Raw genomic sequence first — 25690 nt, 5'->3', positions numbered from 1 at the left:
TTCAGTAGCCTTTTAACGGCGTTTGAAGCATTCCCCGAAGCATCGGCGTGAAGACCGACTGACTCGGGTACCCGTCGGATATTGACCGATGACGATGAGTGTGGGGCGCCGCGGGCGGAGCGTAGGGTGGAGGGGGTCAACATCTTCCGCAACAGTCCAACTTGTTCTTGCAAACATCTCTCACAATGAAGCTTCTCTACCCTACCTCAGTGCCACTCGATGTTGACAGCCTCAAAGGCTTCTCTGTCTCTCTACACCCATATGATGTCAAGGTTCCCATCCCGGAGGACCTGATCGACGCGGACATTCTGGTGACCTGGGCCAATGCCGCGGACAACTTGAAGGATGCCGCGAAGCGCATGAAGAACCTCCGATGGATCCAATCTCTCGCTGCAGGGCCCAATGATGTCTTGAATGCCGGCTTCGACACCTCCCGCATCGTCGTCTGTACCGGTGTCGGTCTGCACGACCACCCCGTGGCCGAACACGCCCTCGGTCTCCTCCTCAACAGCGCCCGCCACTTCTACGAGATGCGCGATTATCAACTACAGGAGAAATGGCCCGGCCACCTTGGTGGATCCTTCCCTCGCAATGATTTCACCACTCTGCAAAACGCAAATGTGCTCGTTTGGGGCTTTGGCAGCATCGCAAAGACCCTCACTCCGCTTCTGACAGCCCTCGGAGCCAACGTCAAGGGTGTTGCTCGCAGTTCTGGAGTCCGAAATGGTGTCGAGGTCTTCGGCGAAGATAAGCTTGGTGAGCTTCTTCCCAAGACGGACGCCCTTGTTATGATTCTGCCTGGATCTGAATCGACGAATAATGCCTTGAACGCCGAAAGACTCAAGCTGCTTCCCAAGCATGCCTGGATTGTCAATGTTGGCCGCGGAACTTCGATTGACGAGGATGCTTTGGTGGATGCCCTCGAGAAGGGCGAGATTGGCGGTGCCGCACTTGATGTTTTCAAGACCGAACCTCTTCCCAAGTCCAGCCGTCTCTGGAAGGCTCCTAATTTGATTGTCTCGCCTCATGCTGCAGGTGGCAGGCCCCAGGGATGCACCGAGCTAATTGCGGATAATTTGCGACGATTCTTAGCGTCGCAGCCCCTCAAGAATGTGATTTAAAGACGCTCTAGAAGTTTACACGACGAATAGGCTAACGAAGGAGTGACAGAGGCACATGGTTTTTACTGCCAAGCTTTAGCTGAATGAACGACTATACCCCAGTGATACTCCATCATGGCTAGAAAGACTCAGGCCGTCACATATCCCTTTCAATGTCAGAAGAGATAAGGTTGTCGATGCGCACCTCGATAGCACCATTTGAGCTTCAGCGCGCTCGAGTTTCGAAGAATTGAGCTGTAAGAGTAAAAGTTCTTCGTGAAAACGTCAATTAGAGAATTCGCATATAGATTTCCGAGGTTTTTCGTTCGAGGTCCTGCTTCTCCGCCGAATTTCTCCATCCATATCATCGGAACGGAGCCCAAGCCCACGAAGGACCTCTCCTGTGGGGCCTTCGTCAGTGCGAAGTCCCTGTAGGCAGAAGCAATGGAATAAAAATGGAAGATGGCCTGTACGCGCGGTCTTGGCGCCAAGGTCTTTTAAAGTTATCCACTATCACACCGTAGACAGTAGGAAGCTTCGGTTATGGCGCGGGCTGAGGATACCTATTCGCGAGTGTGAATGGATGATGACTGTAACTGAGATATAGCTAGTTGGAGCGGATGTAAGAAGTGTATGAAGTTAGTGAAAAATATTTACATGTTGTCTATGTGGATACTGATAAGACCTAAGTTGAATAACTCGTGTTCAAGCATCCTTTTCAAAATCAAAGATCTTGCCAGGGTTCAACAGCCAGTGAGGATCAAGAGATCGCTTAATACTGCGCATGACATCGATGGTCTCCGGACCCAGCTCTTTCTTCAGTGAACCCTTCTTACCCAGGCCGACACCGTGTTCACCCTGTAGAGATCACATTAGCATTGCACCACTGGGTTAGAGGCTGAACATACCGTGCATGACCCGTCCATTTCAAGAGCGCGGTCCACCATGTCATAGACCACCTTCTCGACTCGCTCACGCTCTTCAGGATCCTTGCGATCATACATGATGCTTGCGTGGAAGTTACCATCGCCAATGTGCCCCAGAATGCTAGCGAACATTCCGAGACTCTCCAATTCCTCCTTGGATTTTTCTGAGACAGTTAGTAGATGTAGTGAGAAGAAACAAATCGTGGTGGACAGACCAATAATATCGGGCAATCGCGAGATGGGGACGGCCACATCGGTTGACCAAACCTCGGAGCCTTCCTTGCGCAGAGACATCATACTCCACAGTGACTGCTTTCTGGCCGACCACAGGTCATGAGCCTCCTGTTCACTCTTGGCAAATTCAAAGGCATCCGCGTTATTGCTCTTTGCAAGCTTCGTCGTCAGGTTCACGCTATCTGCGACGCCAGCCCTTGTACCAGAGAACTTGAAGAACAGATGGGGAGACACTGCCCAGGTCCGCTTAGTACCACCAGCCCGGTTGATGACATCCATTTGCACTTCATCCATAATCTCCATGCACTGCACAGGAATACCCTTCTTAATCAACTGCATGGCAGTCGATGCTGCGTCACGAATATTGGGAAATGCAACGACACCGACACGAGTATCCTCGGGAATATTAGTCAATTTCAGAGTGGCTTCAGTCACAATGCCCAGAGTACCCTCCGATCCAACAAACATGCCAGTCAGATTATACCCTGCAGAAGTCTTCCGCGGGCGCCTGCGAGTCTTGATGACGCGACCATCGGCCAGAACAACCGTGAGATTAATTACCCAATCCTTCATCGTCCCATACCGAACAGCATTTGTGCCACTGCAGTTCGTACCAACCATACCTCCAATCATAGCCGTCGGGCCTGGATCCACAGGGAAGAACAGGCCAGTACTTTTGATCTTCTCGTTCAGATCCATCCACCCGATCGACGGCTGAACCACAACATCCATGTCATCCTCGTGGATCTCCAAGACCCTGTTCATGAATGCAAAGTCAATAGTCATACCGCCATATGGGGCGGAGAAATTGGCCTCCAGGCTTGAGCCACCGGAGTAAGGAATCATGGGCATTCGATACTTATGGCAAACCTTGGCGATTTCAGATACTTGTTCTGTGGACGTGGGATATGCGACGGCGACTGGAAGACGCTCTGCGTTAAGGCTTGACCACTCTGAGTATCCATGATGCTGAAGTTCATCTTCGTCGGTCGAGATTGTGTCATCGCCGAGTTTGGCGCGCAATTCCGCAATGGCCTACTATTGTTTAGTGTCCGATTGCGCAAGTGACCTAATGCACAGGACGGTACCTTCTCGAAGTCCTTCATTGAGCCATATTGCACTTTCTTGGGCGCCTGCGGTGTCTGATTATACGTGGCGTAGCCATAGCCCAACCCCGCAGCGACTGCGGAGACCAGGAGACTTTTGGCGGGTGTCCAGAAGAGTGCGGAATCGGAATTGAAGCTCGAGGAGCTATTTTGACTCTGGCTGTTGTTTCTACTGGAAGTAGTATTCGTTCGAACCGCTATGCTTGCCTGGACACTTAGGTATTGTGGGATCCGGGGTCGGCACTGGGGCATGCGGGGAGTGGAGAAGCCCCTGGGGACTATGAATGGCGCTCGCATCGTCATGAAGGAGAGACACCGAAGCTCTCACGAGTCGTAGAGCGATGAAGGTTTCAGAACAATTTCCAAGATATGAAAATAAAAATCCAAAACAACAGTAATTGTTCACGACATTAAGAACTCCGATGAGGTGTGCACCTCTTCTTCCCCGCCTTCGGGGCTCGGCCGAGTCGGCTCTTCTCTTCGACGCTGGCAAGTCCGCGAACGTGGGGGTAAGTGGGGGTTAATCTCAGGTACACATGGAGACAATGGCGTTAATAGTAATTTATGTTCACAAAACCAAATTACTCTAGTATCACGTAAAGACTGTAGTTTGTAGATCGTCCGTCAAGAGCCTCATGGTCAGACTTGGGGTGGCAGAATTGCCCGTTGAGGGGGCAACCACGACAACACTTCTTTGCCGTGTCGTGACCATCGGCGATAACGACATCAACCACCGCCTAGTGTTCACGACAATCTCAGCTCAGAGAGTCACAATGACTGAGCTCGTATGTCTCATCTGCGAGATTGAACGCGTCGTGACCGCGCCTTACGCGCCCTCTTTACTGGTACGCTAACCTTGTTCTGGTCATCAGACACAGCGTGATAACATGAAATTAGGACCTCTATGATCTAACTCAGCGGGTCGCTACCTCTACAATAGACTCATGGGCGCTTCAGAAATCCTGTCAAGTCGGTCTTTTGGCCGACATATTCGTCGAAGGATTATCACGGTCGCGGGTGGCTCTCCCACTGTTATCTGCGTTTGGTAAGAGATACCAAGGAACTCGGTGCTCAGATAATACGGCTTGTATAAAGACTAATGCATCTCAGCTCATACAACGGTCTTTCGCGATGCCCTGCTAAAGCGTCATCCGGAAATATTGGATACATTTCTCCAAAAGGCAGTTGATGCCGGAGAATCTGAAGTGAGTGCTGATGACTATCAAGTTTTCGTCCAGAGATTGACGGTCGTAGTACGACCCAGCGTGTATTGCCCTACTATCATCGTCACTGCCATCCGGTGTGGTAGCACCTGCTCGACTGGCCAGATTCATCACGAAGCTGGTCCATGTAATGGCAAGAAAGCCATGCGCAAAGACATTGGCGCCCCTACACAGCCTGATGAATACGCTTCAATCGTCGCCGCGCATCCTGGATGAAGTCCCCTCCGAAGTAATGTCTAACCTGCAATTTGAATTTACCAAGACTTTGCGCAACATCGACGACCACATGGGCAATCTACTCTGCTTAGCCACATTTGCACGAATTGCATCGAACCAAAAAAGTCATCGCCATATTCAACACGGACTAGAGCCCCCATCTTGGCTTCTTAACATACAGCATTTCTTTGGCGCCAAGCGAGGCTTAAAGACCTTAGATCTGGTCGTGTTGCGTGTGATACTTGCCTGTTCCTCCAATTGCAACCTACCCCCATCCCAGGCCGCCGAGAGCATTCGTCTCGCAATCTGTGTGTCAGATGCCGTTGAGCTTAAGCAGAAAGATGCGTGGGTATTGAACAATTCATCCAAGATCGCCAAGTTGTGCGAAAAGGTGGCCAAGGATGGTCTTGACCGGGATACCCAGGTGATGGGAGTTACGTTTTTGCTTTCTCTCCTTCCAGTGGCTGCACTGCCTTCTAACATCCGAGACCTCGGTCTCCGTTTGCTTGTTTCGAGTGATAGCCGTGGAGCACTTGGAAGTCTGCCACCCTATTTAGTGTCACGACTAACAGAATCATTGGCAAATTGCGATGAATCAATCATTTACGAGCTCCTTCGCTTCACTATGGATGCCTTGAAGGACGACAGCCCACATCGAGGCTCCCTGTCGAGCTTGCATACGGCCGCATTGCTTCTTTCAGGATTCCAGTCAACCGAATCCAGACCAATCGTATCTTCGCTTCTTAACTCAGTATCCACGAAAGAAGCCATTGCCAACCTTTTCGGAATATTCCCTGTCACTCCGAGCCAAGACGAGTGCCGCGGCTCCGAAGTATGTTATTGCGCTTACGCGGCTCTGAAAAACAAGATTCTTCTCAGTCTATTTCAAATCTACTTTGCTGCTGCATTGACGACCAATGGAAATGCCACAGATATCATGCTGATGAAATGTTTTGTCGAGCGCTCGGCAAGGTCATTTGCCGACAAGACCTGCTCATTCTCAACAGCAGACTCGAGAGAATCCCGAAGCACAATTTACTTGCGCGACACGCAAAATTTCTCCTCCGCCGGTCCTCCAACTCGGGATTGGCGGTCTGGCTTCACGGAAATCTTCATGCACAACGCCCAGATTTCTCACGATAACATGATGAAGAAAATCGGAGACATCTGTTTTGATCTAGAACGTCGCTGTCACGACGTCGAAGGACCCCTGCGCTTAGTGGAGCAAGAACGAGATCATCAAATTGCCGAGAATGAAGAATTGAAACAACAAAGCGAAGATCTGCAGAAGCAACTAGATCAATCTTCCCATGCCATTGCTTGCTTACAAGACGATCTTTCACGCATGGGAGAGAATGCAGAAAATGCCTCTTGTCGAGTACAAGAGCTGACTGCGTCGATAGAGGCTCTGAATCAGGAACTTGAAGACCAGCGCCGCAATTTCGACAATACACTTCAAACGGAACGAGAAACTGCTCGTTCTAAAGAGCTTAATTTGATAGCCATCAGCACGGAGAGAGATGACCAGTTCGAAGAGCTTCAAGCGGAGACTCGTCGACTTCAATCTGAGAATGAGGAGATGCGACGGACACTACAGATTGCTTTGAAGGAGAAAACCACGTCATCTGAAACGTCTGCATCGTTGCAAAAGGAGCTTCAAGAGCTCAAATCTCACTTATCGGAAAACAAGATTCTTTGTGACCTGAAACAGGATGAAGTAAGGCATCTCTTGACAGAGAACGAACATTTGCGATTGGAAGTTGGGACTATGAAAGCAACGGTACTGATACTTTCCACTTCCAACGTTGTTTAGATACTGATCAATAATTTCTAGGTGGAAAAGCAGAATATCGAAGCTGAAAGATTGTGCTCAGCATTACGAGAGACTGAGAAGAAGCTCCAATTGGAGACGGAACTTTTGACGCACAAACGTGAAATTGACGTTTCTCGGGCGGAATCAGAGGTACATTACAGCATTGCTGACTTGCATGCACCCCGGGCTAATCTTACATCCTGTAGATTGCCAAGCTCAAGGAGGAGAATACTCGTATACAGGCCAAAATGCTTGCTGCCGCGCAAGATGCATCTAAAAATCTCCAATTGAAGGATACGCACATACACCAGTTGGAGAGAAAGGTATGGCAATCAGTACGCACAGTCTCCAGCCAAGATCGCCTCTGACATTCAAACTAGGTTCAATCACTGCGAAATGAGCGTGCCACCAAGGCTCGGGAATTCTCCGAAGCACAGCAACATATTGGTCGTCTCATGGGTGTCATGGGGTTCACTGCACCAACGACTGAGCCTCCAACCGCGAATAAATCTCAAAGCACCAGGAGTACCGATACAGCTCAGGCCACCTCTAGACGCCAGTCAGAAGTCTATGACGACGAGGCTACACAACTCGCAGAGTCATTTGACTCACTTGCCTCCAACTTACAAGGACCCAGCCCCAAGCGACCAAAAGGTAACCGAAGATCAATAATTCTATCATCAGCACCACTCAAGACTCCAGCAGAAGCCCTTAGGTCTAATCCACCTCCCACACATCAATCGCCAAGCCGTCATCCTCTCGCAGAAATGGACTCCAATACCCCGGCCAAGTCACAACAGGAGTCTGCCAAGCACACGCAGTCCAATGGAAACCACTTACAGGACTTTGATCTGGAAATGGACTTGGAATTCTCCCAGGACTTCATCTTTACCAGTACAACTTTTGCTGGTTCGAACGACCGGCCACCCCTGCAATGAACCGTTGAAGCTACTTGTTATAACGACGTTATGAGTTTGTACATGTCTAAAAGTCAAATCCTGCTTTCATGTAAATAAAGTACCGAAGATTGATCCAATTTGGTTTGCGCGCGCTCGCTATCTCAGCGTCGTCCTTGTCACTCTCAATTGGTCTTCAAGTGTCAATCATAAGGAACGTTGTGTAGACCGTTGTTCAACGTTTTCCGTGTAGAGATTATCCTGTTCAGAAATTATTTCTTTGTCACCTTCTTGCTATTTTTTTTCCTCCGAGTCACTCTTGATCGAACTTACTTCCTCCTCAAATGCTTTCCGTCGAGATTGCTCCCAACTATCTTCCAATTCATCTACACTTGTCATCTTCACTTCTCCTCAATCGTTCTACCCATGGTCTTGATCTTGTCCCAACTCGGATCACTCAGTCTTAGACCTGTGGGCTCTCCTACATCTGGCCTGGTATCTTTCACGTCGCCATCGCCGTCTTCCACTCTATGTGTGGCCTCATCTACACCGTTCACACCTTTCACATTGTGATCACTACCAAAGTCATTTACTATCACTACAGTCAAAGGTGAGATAATCAATCTTATCTATCAGATCGTCCTTCTACATCAATCTTATCTATCAGATCGTCCTTCTACATCATCTCACCTCCTAGTCTCTTCGAACTCACTTCTACTGAATCTCTCAGCAATCTACAATAGTCCTCAGTCCCTGACTTTACTAATTCAAAGGCCGTGCAACCGGCCAACCCTCATCATGTCGGGGCGATCTCGATTTCAGAGAGCCAAACATGCCAAAGGTAATCTCGAAGGATCGGTCGATGACTCGTGGAAGATGTGGCCGTCTGTCACCATTTCCTTCTCCGGGTTTCCTAGGCCCCTAAGCACACTCGCAGTCTGGAGATCATTCTACAAGCAAGGCAATATCACCTCGATTGAAATCACTGTCGACAAGTACGGCCGCCCTATGAATAAGGGTCGCGTTCGTTTCACGTATGTCTTATTTTTTTTTCTTCTTTTCGAAGACTGTCTCGTGACACAGGGCCATAGATGCTATGTGCTAGATACTGATGGTTTTGGATTGAATGATAGGCCTCCACCATACCACAACTTTTGGAGTCGTGGCGTCTTCTATGTGAAGCTCGATTCTGGACGCCCTGTGTACCTTAATGTTTCCCTGATTTCCGACTTCAAGAGAAACCCGGCCCCAGGCCCAGCTCGTTCAAACTTCGTATATCTTGAGAGGCTGGTGAGTCTCATGCCAGAATTCGATGGATCGGGTTGCTGCTAACATGCCCAATTAGGAGCTCCATGCGTCCCAGCTTGCGGTGGGCATCCAGCAAGATGCGTCTACCATCAATCTCCTCAAGGGATTCGCCTGGCTGGTTAGGCTGTGGATCAACGCTCAGGAAAGAGCACTTTACATCGGCTTTAACGAAGAGATACCAACGCCCAGTGGCTTCAAGATAAATGCTACATTTGTCAACCCCCAGATATCCTTTCGACTGAAGATTCCATTCAGTCAATTGAATGATGTGTGGGAGGTTCACAATAACACTGGGACCCACTCCCCTAAAACAAAGTTCTCTTTCATCATACTCCTGAATTACCCAGGCATCTACTACCGCAAGCTATCCGATATAAAAACTACATTCACTAAGGACCTTAGTTGGAAAGAGGCGGATACGTGGACACGGCAGACCCGTATAAATTATAACGCATCACGAGAATTTGACACCCCGACCAAACTGCAAACCTCAGGCGATATCATGGATATCGGTGAGCCCAAACTTGTTCTTTTGTTAGTTGCTCAGACTAAAATTTCTCATAGGACGGTGGAACGTCTTGAAACTCACACTAGAGTCCAGCGATCTCAACTTCAAAAGCCGGATACTCATCAAAGATGTACTCCGAGATCATAACATAACGTTCCAAGATGGGGCCCATTTCCATGAAATTCAAAGTATTCTCAAGCCGATATGGAAATGTATCGATAGACAAGTGAATCCAAAATGGGGACATCTGGGGGATCTTGTCGATGAGCACACGGTATTATTACCTTTCCCTGTTCGTTATCAGCTCGAGGTTTGCATTTCTCATGGCCACCTATCTGAGTTCAATATGACTCGTGAGTTCATCGTCAGACTGATGAAAGATGGGGATTTCAAAGCTCAGCGATTGCTTGAGCATGTTGCGACACACAAGCGAAAGTACCTCAATCCCATGGAAATTTTCCACATTAAGGCTGCTACGGGTGTCACTAGTTCGAGAATATCGGACTATTGCTGCTTCATGCGGACTGCTAGAGTTACCCCAGCCACCATCTATTTCAACACACCGACGGTTGATACCTCGAATCGTATCACGAGAAAATTCAGTGAGTTTGCTGACCGTTTCCTTCGAGTCCGGTTCTCAGACGAACTGTATATCGGAGCGATCAGATCAACCATCAGTCAAGTAGATGACGAGGTTTACAGACGGGTCAAGGCAACCCTTGTCAAGGGCATCACTGTGGGAGACCGCCACTTCGAGTTTCTGGCTTTCGGTAACTCCCAATTTCGAGAACAAGGCGCTTGGTTTTTCGCATCTGTTCCAAATTTGTCTGTCGCCGACATCAGAGCCTGGATGGGCCAGTTCAGTCATATCCGGAATATTGCAAAGTACACCTCCCGACTGGGCCAGTGCTTTTCCACGACCCGCCCTGTCGGGGCCTCGAATGTCCAGATTGAAGTAATCCCGGACATTACGCGTAATGGGTATAACTTCTCTGATGGTATCGGCAAGATCTCGAAGTTCCTGGCTCAAATGACCATGAATAAATTGAAGCTCAAGACCCAGAATGGCGAGCCCCCATCAGCTTTCCAGTTCCGTCTTGGGGGGGTGCAAAGGAATGTTGGTCATGTCTTCCGATCCTCAGCCGAATCAGGTACACATTCGACCCAGCCAGCGCAAGTTTGATTGCCCTCATGGCAGTCTGGAAATTATTCGCTCTTCTTCGTACTCCATTGCAACTTTGAACCGCCAGTTGATTCTGATCCTCGCTGCTCTGGGCCTTCCTACGAATGTGATTCTTGCTAAACAAGATGCAATGTTGCAGAGCTTCAATCAGGCCATGACAGATGACTCGCAGGCAATCGCTCTACTTCAAAGATTCGTGGACCCTAACCAAACAACATTGACATTGGCTAATCTCCTACAAGACGGGTTCCGGCGGGTCGACGAGCCATTTGTCAGCTCTATGCTTTCCCTTTGGAAGGCTTGGCATCTCAAGTCACTGAAAGACAAAGCTAAGATCGTCATTGAGAAAGGAGCCAGCCTCTTTGGTGTCCTGGATGAAGTTGGCATTCTGCAGGGCTGGTTTGACGCAAAGGTCAAGAGAGCAGAGACAACCGGCGCGAAGCACGCCGACAAATTAGCAGCGCTTCCCGAGATATTCGTCCAAGTTACCTCTCCTGAAAACAATGGAGAGCCCAAGATTATCGAAGGAGTGTGCATTCTTGCACGCAACCCATCTCTGCACCCGGGGGATATCCGGGTGGTGCGCGCAGTGTATGAGCCGAGACTGCGGCATCTTGTCGATGTGATTGTTTTTCCCCAGACTGGAGATAGAGACCTTGCGAGCATGTGTGCCGGAGGAGATCTAGATGGAGATGACTACCTCGTAATGTGGGATCCGGACCTAATTCCGGTGAGATGGTTCACGAAACCAATGGTGGATAACAACAAGATAGCCCCCGAATTAAACCGTGATGTGACCGTTGATGACATGACGACGTTTTTCGTCACCTTCATGAAGGAAAATTGCCTCCCTAGAATTGCAAATGCCCACATGGCCTGGGCAGACACACTGCAGGGCGGCGTCCTTGAGCAGAGGTGTGTAGAACTGGCACACATGCACTCCGTAGCTGTCGATTATAACAAGACAGGTCAACCTGCAAAGATGACTGGGAATCTTGAACCACGGCAGTGGCCACACTTCATGGAAAGGGAACCTCGTAGGAGTTACCTATCCAAGAAGGTTCTGGGTCGACTCTACGACGCAGTAGAGACCATCCACTTTGTACCTGATCTATCCGCTCCTTTTGACTCCCGCATTCTGAAGTCTGATCTCGTTCCAGCGAGTGAGACATTCACGGGGTTTGCGACACAATTGAAACAAGAGTATGATGCGGCGATGCTGCGAATAATGGCACAATTCGCGATCAAGACCGAGTTTGAGGTTTGGTCTACATTTGTCCTGAATCACAGTCGCATCGTCAAAGCATACAAGTTGCATGAAGACTTGGGCCGTATCGTCGAGACTCTGCGAGCTGGTTTCCGTCAGCAGTGCTTCGATCACGTTGGCGGGCGTAGTCTCGAAGATGTTGCTCCGCTAGTCATCGCGATGTATTACGTGACTCACAAGGTGACAAATGAGGCGCTGGCAAAGCGTCACAAATTGGCGCTCTCTGACGACGATGACCATCGCTCTAGTGGCCCTGATCCAGACACAGACACAGCTCATGGAGAGCCGAACTCACCTCTTGTTAGCTTCCCGTGGATCTTCCATGAATATTTGGGCGTGATTGCATCAGGTCGGTTGACAAAGGACAGGCTCGACACATACCAGAAGGACAAGATCTCTTCCAAGGTGTACAGCCACGCAGAAGTCGAAGACCTGCTACTTCACCCCGGGCTTGGAGGCACTAATATGGCCAGTGCTTTGTTGGACGTTCCAGATATGGATGAGGACCAAATCAAAGAAACGCCCATTGAGCCCACCAGCAAGCATTCACCCTCCGGCCACAGATCTTCCTCTGAAAGACACCGTGATGTCGTTGATTTGATCGACCTTACACCCTCCAGTCCCAGTTCAGCATCCTTTGTGTTCACCGATGCCATTGATGAAGAACTCTCTCTGATGATACTTGACGAGGATGAGAACAAGGACATCAGGTCAGATGAAGTGACGCCTGCTGCCCGGGAAATAAGGGACCATCTGGACTATGATGGAACAGAGGAGACTGAGGCTATTATCGAGGAGGTCAATAGCAATGGAGAGACTGATGAGGTCGACATCATGGTCGAAGAAATCGTAGAGACGGACTCCCCAAAGTCCATTTTGACGCACCTTCTATGTCTGCTTGGCAGTTAGTGGAACGAAAACAGAAGAGAAATCACTTGCGAACTTGCATTTGATGCATTAGAATGAGAGCGCTGACGACAGTGATCTGGTTTGCTAGTAAAGTGACAAAAAAAGCATTACTTACCAGAAAAGTTGGAAGGGTGCCTCTTTCAATGGGTAGTTTTGTCACAAGTCAAAATCATTTCAATTCAATTATCAACCAGTTCGAAAAAGTAAAATGCATCATGTAGGGTATTTCCAACGCCATCCTTCACTATCAGAACAGGAACGAACTCCAGAATCTAGATTATCACCAATCCAACCCCTCATCTCCTTTCTTTTCTAGCAGTTCCACGACAGGCTCGAGGACAGCCCGAGAATGTCGCCAGTGCGCCGCATCCCGGGTACGAGAGTAATACACAGGACAATCCATGCTATCGCAGCGAATCTCATCACCAGCCGGCACGCCCATGCAGGACCGACACACAGCTTCAAGGTCAACGACACGTTTCTCCGCCCGCTGTAGCCGCGAGACAACGTCCAGTAGGGCAAGGTGGGGATTTTGCAAACAATCACCACATACAGGCACAGTGGCATCGGACAGCTTGGCTTTACAAAGGATGCAAGACGATGAGCGCATATATGACTCTAGAGTCTTTTTCAGCGTGCCAAGTCCTTTGTTCGGACCAGTTAAAGAAGAAGCCGCCTCGACGCGACGAATCCGTTGGACCTTGGGCATTTCATCATACCACTGACGCACGTTGGCGCCCACCAAGTTGAAAATGCGCTCCAGAGGTGGGATCAAGTTCTTGGTGATATAGTATTCAGCGTCGAGGTCGAGCTGAGCGTCGTGCAAGAGTTCCTCGGGCGCCACACACCGATCGATGAGACGTGAGCCCGGTGCACCGGTGATGACAACGTAGGGCACGCGCTCACCGTACTGAGGCTCTTGGCGAGGGTCCTCAAGCATGCGCTTTGTGCTGATCATCGCACCCGCGGGGAGCTGGCCACGATCGCTGTATGTTCCTAGCCGGACCTCTCGGGCAAAACAGAAATCCTGGATGGAGACACGGCCCTGCATGATTTTGCTGCATTGGCGGTGGAAATAAGACTTCACTTGACTCAAGTCTGCTGTTCGGAACAGAATCTTCAGAGCTTTCTCTTCGATTTTCTGTTCTGCAGGTGTTCCATCGCGTCGCACAGTCTCGATGCCCTTGGCGTCGAACTCGGGCTCTTTCTGGTCCCGGTGCTCGTATTTGAAGCCGACGTATCGCTTCTTGGCCAGAAGGACGCAGGGGTGGTAGACTTTCTCGAATTTGAGCTTCACCGGGCGAGGATTCATACCTGTTACTGCTTGTGCAATTTCCTCGCCAATATCAAAAGCTTGATCGCGAGTGCGGCCTTTGAGATAGACGAATAAGCTGTCAGTGTCGCCATATACCACCTCAGCACCCCATCGTTCCACCGAGTGAATAAAGGCAATAGCCTTCTCCAGTGTTTCACGGCCAGACTGTACGATACTGTCTGCAATCTCGGAGCAAGGCATTCTACCCGAGAAAGATGCAGACGTATAACCATATGTGACGTTCGCGATAAGCTTGAGGGCCAACTGACGATTGTTCAATAGACGTTGAAGAATCTTATCATCTTTGTCTGCCTTCATACCCGTCTTGACCATCACACGAGTCTCAAGGATTTCCGTAAGCATCTTTGCTAACAGGGATTGGCGCACTTCTTGCTTCGCATACATCATGCCGTTCGGTGAGAAGTTGATTTTGTCTTTGAGCAGTTCCAGCAACCTTGGCTGACGCTTGTAATCCATGAAGCCCATCTTGTCTCGGCCACGCCACTGTGATGCCCTTCCCAAGAAAGTCGAATAGCAGTAGTTATACGCGATCATCACACTCGGATAGAGGGATTGGAAATCAAGAACCACCAGCGGGCTGGTGTAAAAGTCGCTTTGCGGTTCCATGACCAGGGGGAGACACTCCAGGGCGTTCTGTTGGCCAACTTGTTTTCGGCTAGGCGATACCAGCAGATAGTTCTCGGGTTTGGCAATTCGGAACATGAGCGACTCGACTTTGAATTGAGAGCCTCGGAAGTAGACCGAAGAGAAATCGATTCCCAACAAACGAGCCTGCTCGCTTGTCCGCGGGATCAATTCATTGGCCTCGAGGATTTCCAGATTCATCTGCATGCGCGATGTAAAATACTCCACAACCTTATAAACGTTGCGAGGCTTCCCGCTCTGATACCACTTTGTGAGATCCTTAGCCGAGTAGTGTGGTATCCGTCGATGAAGCAAATGGAAGACGACGTTCTCCATGGTATATCCTAGCAGATTCATCTCACCCCTCATCGCACGCCAAATATTGATGACATGTCGGCCAGTTATCTGTACGGAAGAGGTGTGATCAGCACCCCAACGCTCCTCTTCCCGTCCAAACTTGCCGTGAGACTGCGACTTTACTCGGGAAAGTTCCGCGGTGAGGTCGAAATCATACTTTTTCCTAGCTCGCTCAATGACATAGCCCCAGGAGCCATTGTGAACTTCATACCCAATCATAATGTCCGGGTCGTGGTAGCGCACGATATCTACCAGACGATTGATCATGTCAAGCTCTGTGGGTTCATTTTCCATATCGATCTTGAGCGCTTTCGAGATCTTGGATTCGGGTCTTTCGCCTTCGCCTTGGTAGATCATTCCGATGTGGACACCAGGTAGGTGGCTATTGACCTCGATATCCTCGTCTTCAGAGTGAAGACCCCAGAAGATACATGAAATTTCATCCTCCGCGGGGTGTGCCGAGAAAGCACCGCGAGTATTCACATGTACTTCCAAGCTCATTGTGCTCATGTACTGGGCTTGGTGCTCGACGCTGGTAGTCTTCGCCTTTTGAGAGTATTTGAACCCGTGGGGCTTTTGTGTTGGTCCTTCGATCTGTGACATTGCTTCAGGCCTCGCTTCGGCATTGGCAATTGCGGGCTTAGATGAGGTGGAATCTTGAGACGCGTGGAGGTTATTAAACCACTCGACAACTTCAGACCGGCTAGGAGGAACCGGTGCAAATTTCCACGTTCTTGCGGTGCAAGATTCCCGCAATTCCTGGTCGACCTTTTCTTGTTTTTCCCGATCAAAGGTAATCGGTGATTGTAGACCAAACATGGCCGGGTGATTTGCTGATAGGTCGAATTCTGGGAGGTAGTGCACTGTGTCGCTTTCTAATCGAAATTCTCGCCCGGCGTATTGTCGTGGTCTTTCAGGAACATCTGTCTCATTGCTGTAATATGCCTTTTGATAGACAACAGATGGGCGGTGATTGTCATGCATTGTCGAAGTAACCTCAGTTTTGCCAGGGGCGGGGAACCTGAAAAGAGAGACAGTCGTGTTTTCAGGAAAACTGAAGGAGTCGCACAGATTCTCCTTGATCTTGGCGACATGCGAATTGAGAGCAACCGATTCTACTACAGTGGTAGAAGACCGAGGAATAGAAGAGATTGCTCCACCGCCGCCATTCTCTGAAGAACTGGTGGCAGATCCACTTGGGAAAGAGCATGGTAGGTGCTGTGAAGATTTATTTCCCTTCTTCGATGGGCCATCATCTTGGCTAAACCGTGAAATCGTCAAAGGGTCATAGGGATCTTTGACAACGGGATAGTTCAATCGACTGCTGGATAGAGGCATGTGAGATCTTGGCCGAACTGTCTTTTGAGACGAAGATGATGTGGGTTGTGATGACAGAGGTTTCGAATCCAGATTCGGGTTCACCTCGCCCAAGCTACCGCGATTGTTCTTTTCAGACAAGCCTGGGTTGCTCCAGAATCTCGGCTTTTTCCCTGATGGGCGGTCGTGATGAGCAAGATCAGTGAAACTCCTTTTAAGGATACTATTAACATTTCCGTCCATACTGTGGTCTTCATAGCTCGGTTTTGGCCTCGATACAGGTGAATCGCTTGTCAATTCGTCGTAAGGATATTTCGAGATGCCCCCTTGCACGAGCTCCTCGGGTGCGTCATCATGTGGTTGAAAAATGTCGTCAAATACACCATCGTAGAAACTTTCTTGAATATCATGATCTTCAATGACCCTGGGCTCCTCGTTGATGTCTTCTTTGATACTATGCTCATCATCTGACAGATATTGCCCATCAGGCTGAGAAGATCGCGCAAGGTCTTCATCAACGGAAACTCTGGCCAATTCATCCAATTCCTGGCGAAAACTCTGTTTTGACTTGTCCAGTCTGTCTGGGTAGAAATCCTCCACGCTATTCAAGGCGGTTTGAATCCATTCCTGTTCTTTTTCGAAATTCGTGAATATTTCAAATGATGTATCCGTGTCGCCATCAGCTCGCCGTTCTTCCTTAGCCAGTTGTGAGGCCAACTCTTGAAACTCGTCCTCATGTACCCAGCCTCCCTTAGATTGATTTCTAGGATCAGCAGACATCGAAATCAGTTCTTCCGGTTTGAAAGGGGTGCTGCCGGGGTCCGTTATACCCATTCGTTTCTTACGTCGCCGGGTCTCGTCCTGCCAAAGTCCAGCCACGCTGGGAACAAGGCGTTCGTTGAAGGCAACGGGTCTCAAAAGCTCGCTAAAGTCATGGTGCAGGGGACGTTCTTTGACATCAAATCTATTGAGAATGTCCTGTACGCAGACGTCCACCTCTAGTGGACAATGGCTCTGTTTTTGGAGGGCCGGGTCATCGAGTATGTCTTCGGGACGGATAGAGCGGTCATGCCATCGATGGTCGGGATTGACTAACTCCAGATACTCTGGTACGGGTGAACGAAATTTCACCTTTTCGCAATCCATATATGCACACCCGTACAAATTGTAGTCGCACATCCATTGCGGAACGAATTGCATGTGGGCTTCGTATGGTTGTAATGGGCGTTTCATCACCGCACCCTGATGGAGAAGATCGGCAAGTCGGCCAGAAGAGAAAGGATTGAGGAGGTAAACCTTGAAGAAGAACCGGTAGCCGACGTGATAGCCATAGAAGGGGATCCCTTTGACCAAGGAAATATGTGCGACGTATGCGGTTTTCCGGTCGTAGGCGTTGCGATGATAGCTAACCGCCAAGGCATGGTCTATTGAGAGGTGGAGGGTGCGTATGGCCGAATTGACTGAAAGTTATAAATTAGCAGAGATTATCTTAATCACGCTAGTATTGAACTTACCTGCTTCGGGTGCTAAAGAACCATTGTATTCGACATACAGATATGGGAATACGCCATGGACATGAACGCATACCCGTTGGCCAGTCTCAGTCGCGCCAAACACCCGTATCACAGGCACTTTTGGCCTGAAATCTTTTTCAGAGGCACCATCTCGAAAGGGCAACGCAGGGTCGAGCTCCGACGCGGTCGCCTGGTAGTGATCGATGCAGTTGAGACGCACGCGAAAAGGCTCCATCAGGCTGGTTTTTTTGAGCCGGGGGCATCAGCAACATTTCGTCTGAGGCTTGGAGCTGTGTTCCATGAAAACATGTTTCGTCGGCGAGAGCAACGCGCCTTAATGAGAACTTGAGGTATGCGCCCGCATTACACAACGCGCCCGGTACGCCAGGTCACATGACCACTTATTTCCAACCTTAGGCGTCTTACTTTGATCTCATATCCCTCGCCGCGGTGTAACGGGAGCTATTTTTTTTTATCTTTTTCCCCATTCCCATACCACTTTTGGCAGCTGGTCTGTTCATAGTTATTTGCGTCACCACAATGTCGCGCAAACCGGCCGATGTGGCGTCCAAGGAGCGCAACGAATACATTCCCTCCTTCATCTCGAAAAAGCCGTTCTACGTCGACGATGATTCAGGCAACGACTATCTCGAGCATCAACGTCTGAACAAGACTACCCAAGACCAGTCCAAGTGGTACGACCGAGGAAAACGCGCGGGTCCGGCAGCGACCAAATACCGCAAAGGCGCATGTGAGAACTGCGGCGCAATGACCCATAAAACCAAAGAATGCCTGAGTCGACCCCGAAAGCAGGGTGCCAAATGGACTGGGAAGAATATTGAGGCCGACGAGGTTATCCAAAAGGTTGACATGGGCTGGGATGCTAAAAGAGATCGGTGGAATGGCTACGATGCCAGCGAGTACCGCCAAGTTGTCGACGAATACGAAGAGCTGGAGTCGATGAAGCGCTCCGCAAAAGAAGGCGCAGACCTGAAGAAGCTGATGGACGGGGATGACGAGAATGAGGGTCTGGAGGAAGATATTCGATACGCCGAAGAATCCGACATGGGTCGGCAACAAAGCACAGCCACGCGCAACCTTCGGATCCGAGAAGACACCGCTAAATATCTGCTTAATCTCGACCTTGATTCCGCGAAATACGATCCAAAGACTCGACGCATGGTGGATATGGGTGCACAAGATGATCAGGCGTCTGCCCTTGTGGCTGAAGAGAACTTTGTCCGAGCCTCCGGCGACGCGGCCGAATTTGAAAAGGCTCAGCAGTACGCCTGGGATTCCCAGGAGAAAGGCATGTCCCAAATTCATCTTCAGGCCAACCCCACATCAGGAGAGGTGCTTCGGAAGAAAGAACAGAAAGAGAGTGATACCAAACGCGAGGCTCACCGCAAAGCCCTTTTGGAGAAATATGGAGGCAGTGAGCATCTTCAGCCAAGTCCTTTACGAGACACCATGGTTGTTGAGAACGAGCGATTCGTTGAGTACGATGAGAGCGGTGCTATCAAGGGTGCACCCAAGAATGCTATCAAGTCCAAGTACGCTGAAGATGTCATGCCCAATAACCATACTTCTGTCTTCGGCAGTTGGTGGTTTGAGTTCAAGTGGGGCTATGCATGCTGTTACTCTACAGTCAAAAACAGCTACTGTACTGGCGAGGACGGAAAGAAGGCGTTTGAAGAAGAGGGTAACATGCTGATGCTGACTGGGGGAGATGAAGAAGAGCCTACTCAAGAAAATCATAAGCCCGAGCCTGTCAGCACAGTTGGTCAAGAGCAGGATCCAATGAATGGAAAGAAGCGGACGATCGAGGAGCTGAAATCCGGGATCACTGAGGAAGAGATGGAATCTTACAAGCGCAGTCGGCTGGCTGCGGATGATCCGATGGCCAACTTCATCGGAAAAGACGAGAAATGATTCTTCTAGCATGTGAATTTCTGGCGTTTAGTTGTACCAAAATACCCCTGTCATACTGCACAAATCAATGTACAAGATTGAAGTATTGAACTATTTTCAAGTCTGGGGCATCGAATGATTAATGTGTATAGTTGGATCCTGATCGTCATCACGTGATATATTTGGTCTCCATTTGAACGTCACATGATGTCGGATCACGGGACAGGGTTTGTGCCCTGGTATCCCGTGACTCGCCCACATCTCGCTTAGCCGACACATCACCACCCAGCGGGAAGTTTCGATACGCCTAGCGACGACGACACCGACAACAGCCCTTCAACGGAATTGCCAGGTACGCTTGCATGCTGTCCCGGCGCTCTCTACGCCTTCTACCCGTCCCCATTTACTGACCCTTCGTTTCCTACAGTTCCCTTAATTCAAGATGAGTACGTTCGAAGTCGAAGCCTCGCACCGCAAATCTCCGCACCGTCGAAACACTCGAGACTAACAACCACCACAGCTAAGGGTACCTCCAGCTTCGGAAAGCGCCACAACAAGACGCACACTCTGTGCCGCCGCTGTGGTTAGTATTCCACAATCCTTGTCAATCCGGTCCCGAAGTCGCAAACATACATCGAGAATGGAAATGGGCGATCAGGATACCATGGCTGGACATCTCCTCGGACACGATTACTGATAGTGTTCTCTTCGACAATAGGCAAGCGGTCTTTCCACATCCAGAAGTCCACCTGTGCCAACTGTGGCTACCCTTCTGCTAAGACCCGCAAGTGTACGCACACCCTCACACCTTGAAGATAGTGGAGAAACCCAGGCTTACACTTCTGTCGCAATAGTCAACTGGAGCGAGAAGGCCAAGCGCCGCAAGACCACCGGCTCCGGCCGCATGCGCTCCCTGCGTGATGTCCACCGCCGCTTCTTGAACGGCTTCCAGACCGGTACCCCCAAGGGCGCCCGTGGCCCCCAGACCGCTTAAATATTTTCCGATTCGGCGTCGCGTTTTCGTTTTCGGAGAGGCTGGAAAAGAATATGAGGGGTGACATCCTGGCATGACATGGCCTAGCATCGCGAGATAGACTAACTCGAAATGCAACTGGCAATTCCGAAGTATTGAACGCTTTCCCGTGGAGTTGGTGTGAAGTCGATCCCCGTATCGCATGGGAAAAATTTGGAATGTGTTTTTGCGCGGGGTGAAAAGGCATAAAATAAAGGGAAACCATGCATGAATTTCCTTTTTCCTCGTTTATGGCTGGCGAATATACCATGTCGTGACAGTTCAAATGTGAAGATATCTCTCTTCCTACTCGGTTCTCTTCTGGGGGATCTGGCTACTGGCCCAGATTCTTCTCATGGAAATTGTTTCTGCATTTTGAAAAAACTAATATTTAGTACCCAATCTCACGACTCCCCACGCCCAAACACTGTCAACCCACCATCCCGCTGGATATAGTACAGCAACTCCCTCTCTTCCAGAGAATCGTCTGCGCCACCTCCCCGGCTGATCCTGAGCACGCCACTCACGTCTCTTGCGGCTCCTGTCTCCAGGGTCCGGAGCTGCATGACCGACCTTGCCCGATGCGCCAAACTGATAGCTAATGCGGCATGCTCCGACTCTACTGGCGTAGCCGTTTGATGCCCAGATGTGGATGCATTGTGGATCAGCGGGGAATCAGCAGCCAGAGTGACGATTGTCGCGTGCACATGCTGTAACAACGTCAGCCCTCGCTTGGTCCATTCGTCTTCATGGACTTACCTGTTGTAGACCCGAAACCCACTCCGCCATTTCCGTAGCACCGATTCCCATCACCGGTCCCGTAGCGGCAAGCAGGCAATCCGGTTGGTCGACAATAAGCAGTAACTCTTCTCCATCCTCCATTGATCCCTTTTGCATTTGGATCACCGATGCAATCTCTCCTCGAGTGCATCGAGGGCTACAATGCCTCGTCCAGAGAAATGGAGTTTCTTCGCAATACCTTGCTGAGTCTGGCTGTGGGCGGCATCGCCGTTATTCATGGCTGATGCAGATGCTGCTAAGGGAGGTCCTCTCCCAGGCACAGCACCAGGCTGGGACCGAAGTGGAAGAGATGTGCGCGTCGGGCCACTTGCAACCGAAGATACATTCGGCATAGTACTTGCCGTTTGAGGCGCAGAGAATAGCTCTGAAAGGCCGTCCACAAATGCGAACTGTTTCTTATCTGCCAAACGAGCAAGATCAAGACCCTAGTAGTTGTTAATATGACGTGTGCTCATAATCAATGACTCCATGTTCAAAATTCAGCATGTCCAGCCATCTTCAAGGGAAGACTATTTATCAAGACCTACCAATCGTTTGGCTTCTGCTCTCCAAAACTCCCAGCTGCGCAAAAAGCTCACGAGCACAACCTTCTTGGTTCCATTGTGCGAGTCTCCCAATCCAAGGGAAACATTGAGGGTTGACGAAGTGCTCAATGATGCATGAAGAAATCTTAGCACCAGCCAATTTGATGTTGCGCCAAGTATGGAGGAGACTAGTGTGAGCGATGCCTCTGGCTGGGTTGATAGATATGGCGCGAGGAGCGGCGGAAACGGGGGTTGCGACGGCATAATGGCGCCTCAGATCCTTGGACTCAAGGGCAATAAGAACTTTCTGATATCCTGGACTCTCAATCGAATTTCCCTGCTTCTTGATGACTCGAGTTCTCTTGTATTATGCACATGAGTCTAGAGATTGTGGAAAAGAAAAAAATGTATGCGGGGACATGATTGGCCGCCCTCACGTTCCGCGCCAAGAATATCAAAGCTGTTGCACGCGATGAACTTCCAACAGCCATCACCCTTGCATGTTCTTTCCTATATATCCCGGTAAAGTGCTCTAAATAATCGTCTCCTCGCTTTGACAACGCTCAAAGATACTTTTGCCTATATCTTTCTACTTACTTGCAAGAAAAAGCTTGGCTTTCGGTGTTTTAAGCAAGTCAGCGATATATATCTGATACGTCGATCTGCGTAACTGTAAACTAGGTCGGAAAAATACCCCTGTTTACTCAATTTTTGTGAGCTGGATGCGATCACCAGCAATTTCAACTGTTCACAGTTTCTTTACATGATTATTGCAATCTAGAATCACAAGTACAAAATGCCCAATGCGATTCTCTGCCTTAGGCACACGTGAGATTTTTTCCGCTTATCACATGACCGTTTCCCCACCCATTGAGGGGAGCTTTGAAGGTGGCATCCTCATCGCATTGCAAGTCTGCCTGCTCGGAGTGGATCGATGTTCGCTTTAGCGCCAATCGTGAGTTTCTCTATACCATGTCCGAGGTTGCCCTCCAGCCGCCGTACGGTAGACGCATTCCCGATGTCGCCATGGGATTTGCTATACATCCGCGTACCCAAAGTCGCGCGACACCTATCGCGGATTATCGCGGATAAGACACAGATGATCCGATAGACTGACTTCATAGCAGATGACTATCGTGGATTGTCATGATCAGAGCGCATTGTACACACGATCTAAACAATCCGGCTTGCCTCGATAAGTATGGCTAGCACTCGGGATTCCCATTCGTTCGCTGTATGTATTGACTGGATGCCCATGTACTTGGTTCCGCTTGAACTGATGAGGTATAGTGCGATGAATGCCGCCTGCGGAAGTCAAGGGTATGTTCCTTCATGGACTAGGCCATGTATAATTAGCTAATTATCACCAAGTGCTCTAAAGAGCGCCCGACTTGCGTGCAATGTCGACAATTGAACAAGGAATGCAAATATAGCCCGAAAGTGTCAAGAAGTCCTCTCACGCGACAGTATGTGATCAATCAGGCTCAAAAACATGGAAGACTAACGTCTGGTAGACACTTGACATATGTTGAAGATCGCCTTTCATCATTTGAGACCGCTTTAAGCAGACTATTTCCTGGGGGAGATCTGGATGCGACTCTTCGTTCTCTCTTGTCAAACCAACCAGCTCCGCCACAGGCTCCTTCATCCCAGACTTCTTCCAGACATTCAACCCCTGCTAGACCCGAAGCGGAGCGAACCGAGCCTGCCCCAGAGGCTCTACCGCAGCAGGCCGATGGATTTGACTGGGCTGAGAAAGAATTGACCTTTGGTGACCTAACAGATGGCATGGCCGCCTTGTCGATCAAGCCCGAAGGGGCGGGCTACTTTGGGGCTTCTTCCAGCGTGGTGCCGCTCAGAGCACTGTTCGACCACGGATTTGACTTGAACATTCCAGTCCGCTCCGCAAGCTCAGGTGGCGTCCCGCTTAAAGCACAGCTTCTTGAAAGTGCACCTTCTGGCTTGATTGAGCAAGCATTCATTGATGCATACTTCCTCAACTATCACTCCAGCTACCCTTTTGTTCACGAACCTACCTTTCGAGCCCAGTTCAATGACCCATCTCTGCGTCCGCATGGCACAGCCTGGCAGATCTTACTAAACACTATCCTAGCGCTTGGCGCTTGGAGTATCGGTGACGACAGCTCAGATCTTGACATTACATTTTATCAAGAAGCCCGAACGTGCCTGCAACATGCATCTGTCTTCGAGACCGGTAATCTTACCCTGGTTCAAGCCTTGCTGCTGCTAAGCAACTATGCTCAAAAACGGAACAAGCCCAATACTGGTTGGAACTACCTAGGACTGGCGGTTCGCATGGCCATGAGCCTTGGTCTTCACAAAGAATTCCACGGCTGGAAGATCAGTCTTCTCCAGAGGGAAATGCGACGCCGGTTATGGTGGGGAGTCTTCATCTTCGACAGCGGCGCCGCCAAAACCTTTGGCAGACCAATTCTTCTACCGGATGAAACTGTGATGGACGCCAAGCAAGTTCTTAACATTCAAGACGACGTATGTATAAACTGCAACAACGGCGGCAGAAACACATCTGACTTCTATCAAGGCTCTGACCCCAGCAACAACCTCACTACCTTCTGAATCACTCGGCCCGACCCTCTACTCTGGCTTGATAGCACAATCCCGGTTCCATCTCATCACCAATAGCGTCTATCAGCGTCTTATCTCAACCCCTAGCATCACGCCCGAAGAAACCCTAAATCTCCAGAAACCCATGGAAGATTGGTACAACGGGCTGCCTTCATACTTCCACTATCCTTTACAACCCCTTGCTATGCATCCCTCACATCCAGATGCCGACAATCTCGCACTCGTTCGCAACCGCATGCTCTGGCGAAATTGGAACCTGATTATTCTCATCTACCGCCCGATTTTGCTCCGTTGGGCAGCTCGGCGCTGGGCACCCCACAGTGGTAGCTCCGATGGATCATCAGTTTCCTCCGAAGGAGGAGTCGAAGACCCGTGCGAGACAGAGTGCCGGATGCGCTGTCTACAGAATGCGCGTCTGACAATTGCCTCCATCTCGGAATACATGGATAGCCATATTTGCACGAGACTAGGAGCTTGGTATATGCTGTATGTTTCCCTCCCCTCTCACTCAATACGAACCTCTCTCATACTCTACAGATACTTCCTTTTCCAAGCCGGCCTCATTCCTGTCGTCTTCCTCACGACTGACCCCTCAAACCCCGACGCCTCAAGCTGGCTACAGGACATCGAGACTACGAAAGCCCTTTTGAACCACCCATCATTCGGCACAAACCGATTCGCTGCTCGATGCTCGGAAGTGATCAACCGACTGCTTGGCTCGCCATCTGGAATGATGAGCGAGTTTGGATTCGAGGTTCAACCTCGGAATCCCCAGCAGCAGATGCCACAACAGCATCAGCAGGGCTTCATGCCATTCCCGGAGCAGCTTTTCAACGACCCCGGCTTTGGGGGCAGCCTATTCCCGATCGAGCAGCAGATGCCTACTCCTGGAGGCATGGACTTTTCAGAGTGGGTGAACTTTCCCAATCAATAGTAATCGTTTTTGAGATGGTATGGGATAATATGAACATTTTTATTTCGTAAATACCCGAAATTGC

At 49.8% G+C, this 25690-nt stretch overlaps 9 protein-coding genes across 9 annotated transcripts; 6 read left to right on the top strand and 3 right to left on the bottom strand.

Annotated features, from left to right (window-relative positions):
- Window positions 1-185: 185 nt before the first annotated feature.
- Window positions 186-1121, top strand: N7477_006835 (phosphoglycerate dehydrogenase; the record flags this gene model as incomplete). The annotated part of the gene is made up of 1 exon (XM_056968498.1): window positions 186-1121. The coding sequence occupies one exon, from the start codon at window positions 186-188 to the stop codon at window positions 1119-1121; it is 936 nt and encodes a 311-aa protein (XP_056821294.1).
- Window positions 1122-1805: 684 nt separating this feature from the next.
- On the bottom strand, window positions 1806-3618 carry N7477_006834 (FAD-binding oxidoreductase; the record flags this gene model as incomplete). The annotated part of the gene is made up of 4 exons (XM_056968497.1): window positions 1806-1958; window positions 2009-2190; window positions 2242-3295; window positions 3349-3618. 4 exons carry the CDS (start codon window positions 3616-3618, stop codon window positions 1806-1808), a joined length of 1659 nt encoding a protein of 552 aa, XP_056821293.1.
- A 383-nt stretch (window positions 3619-4001) lies between these two features.
- Window positions 4002-7556, top strand: N7477_006833 (uncharacterized protein; the record flags this gene model as incomplete). Its single annotated transcript, XM_056968496.1, has 7 exons — window positions 4002-4211; window positions 4264-4411; window positions 4477-4571; window positions 4621-6585; window positions 6640-6768; window positions 6825-6941; window positions 6999-7556. 7 exons carry the CDS (start codon window positions 4002-4004, stop codon window positions 7554-7556), a joined length of 3222 nt encoding a protein of 1073 aa, XP_056821292.1.
- Window positions 7557-8312: 756 nt separating this feature from the next.
- Window positions 8313-12689, top strand: N7477_006832 (RNA dependent RNA polymerase; the record flags this gene model as incomplete). Its single annotated transcript, XM_056968495.1, has 5 exons — window positions 8313-8548; window positions 8606-8804; window positions 8860-9334; window positions 9387-10447; window positions 10503-12689. The coding sequence occupies 5 exons, from the start codon at window positions 8313-8315 to the stop codon at window positions 12687-12689; spliced, it is 4158 nt and encodes a 1385-aa protein (XP_056821291.1).
- A 280-nt stretch (window positions 12690-12969) lies between these two features.
- N7477_006831 (DNA-directed DNA polymerase zeta catalytic subunit REV3) lies at window positions 12970-18072 on the bottom strand (the record flags this gene model as incomplete). Its single annotated transcript, XM_056968494.1, has 2 exons — window positions 12970-17783; window positions 17838-18072. The coding sequence occupies 2 exons, from the start codon at window positions 18070-18072 to the stop codon at window positions 12970-12972; spliced, it is 5049 nt and encodes a 1682-aa protein (XP_056821290.1).
- A 305-nt stretch (window positions 18073-18377) lies between these two features.
- Window positions 18378-19769, top strand: slu7 (mRNA splicing protein SLU7; the record flags this gene model as incomplete). Its single annotated transcript, XM_056968493.1, has 1 exon — window positions 18378-19769. The coding sequence occupies one exon, from the start codon at window positions 18378-18380 to the stop codon at window positions 19767-19769; it is 1392 nt and encodes a 463-aa protein (XP_056821289.1).
- A 421-nt stretch (window positions 19770-20190) lies between these two features.
- Window positions 20191-20742, top strand: N7477_006829 (60S ribosomal protein eL37; the record flags this gene model as incomplete). The annotated part of the gene is made up of 4 exons (XM_056968492.1): window positions 20191-20194; window positions 20269-20331; window positions 20467-20538; window positions 20603-20742. The coding sequence occupies 4 exons, from the start codon at window positions 20191-20193 to the stop codon at window positions 20740-20742; spliced, it is 279 nt and encodes a 92-aa protein (XP_056821288.1).
- A 422-nt stretch (window positions 20743-21164) lies between these two features.
- Window positions 21165-22349, bottom strand: N7477_006828 (uncharacterized protein; the record flags this gene model as incomplete). Its single annotated transcript, XM_056968491.1, has 4 exons — window positions 21165-21470; window positions 21520-21648; window positions 21702-21986; window positions 22089-22349. The coding sequence occupies 4 exons, from the start codon at window positions 22347-22349 to the stop codon at window positions 21165-21167; spliced, it is 981 nt and encodes a 326-aa protein (XP_056821287.1).
- A 937-nt stretch (window positions 22350-23286) lies between these two features.
- N7477_006827 (putative C6 transcription factor (Gal4)) lies at window positions 23287-25626 on the top strand (the record flags this gene model as incomplete). The annotated part of the gene is made up of 6 exons (XM_056968490.1): window positions 23287-23319; window positions 23376-23405; window positions 23457-23551; window positions 23600-24596; window positions 24649-25178; window positions 25230-25626. 6 exons carry the CDS (start codon window positions 23287-23289, stop codon window positions 25624-25626), a joined length of 2082 nt encoding a protein of 693 aa, XP_056821286.1.
- Between the last annotated feature and the right edge of the window lie 64 nt (window positions 25627-25690).

The sequence above is a fragment of the Penicillium maclennaniae genome (genome assembly GCF_028827695.1).
Source record: "Penicillium maclennaniae strain IBT 15551 chromosome Unknown utg000006l:1.0-2513246.0:1.0-2515036.0, whole genome shotgun sequence".
In the NCBI taxonomy this organism is placed as follows: Eukaryota; Fungi; Ascomycota; class Eurotiomycetes; order Eurotiales; family Aspergillaceae; genus Penicillium; species Penicillium maclennaniae.
This window is presented reverse-complemented; position numbering and strand designations above follow the sequence as displayed.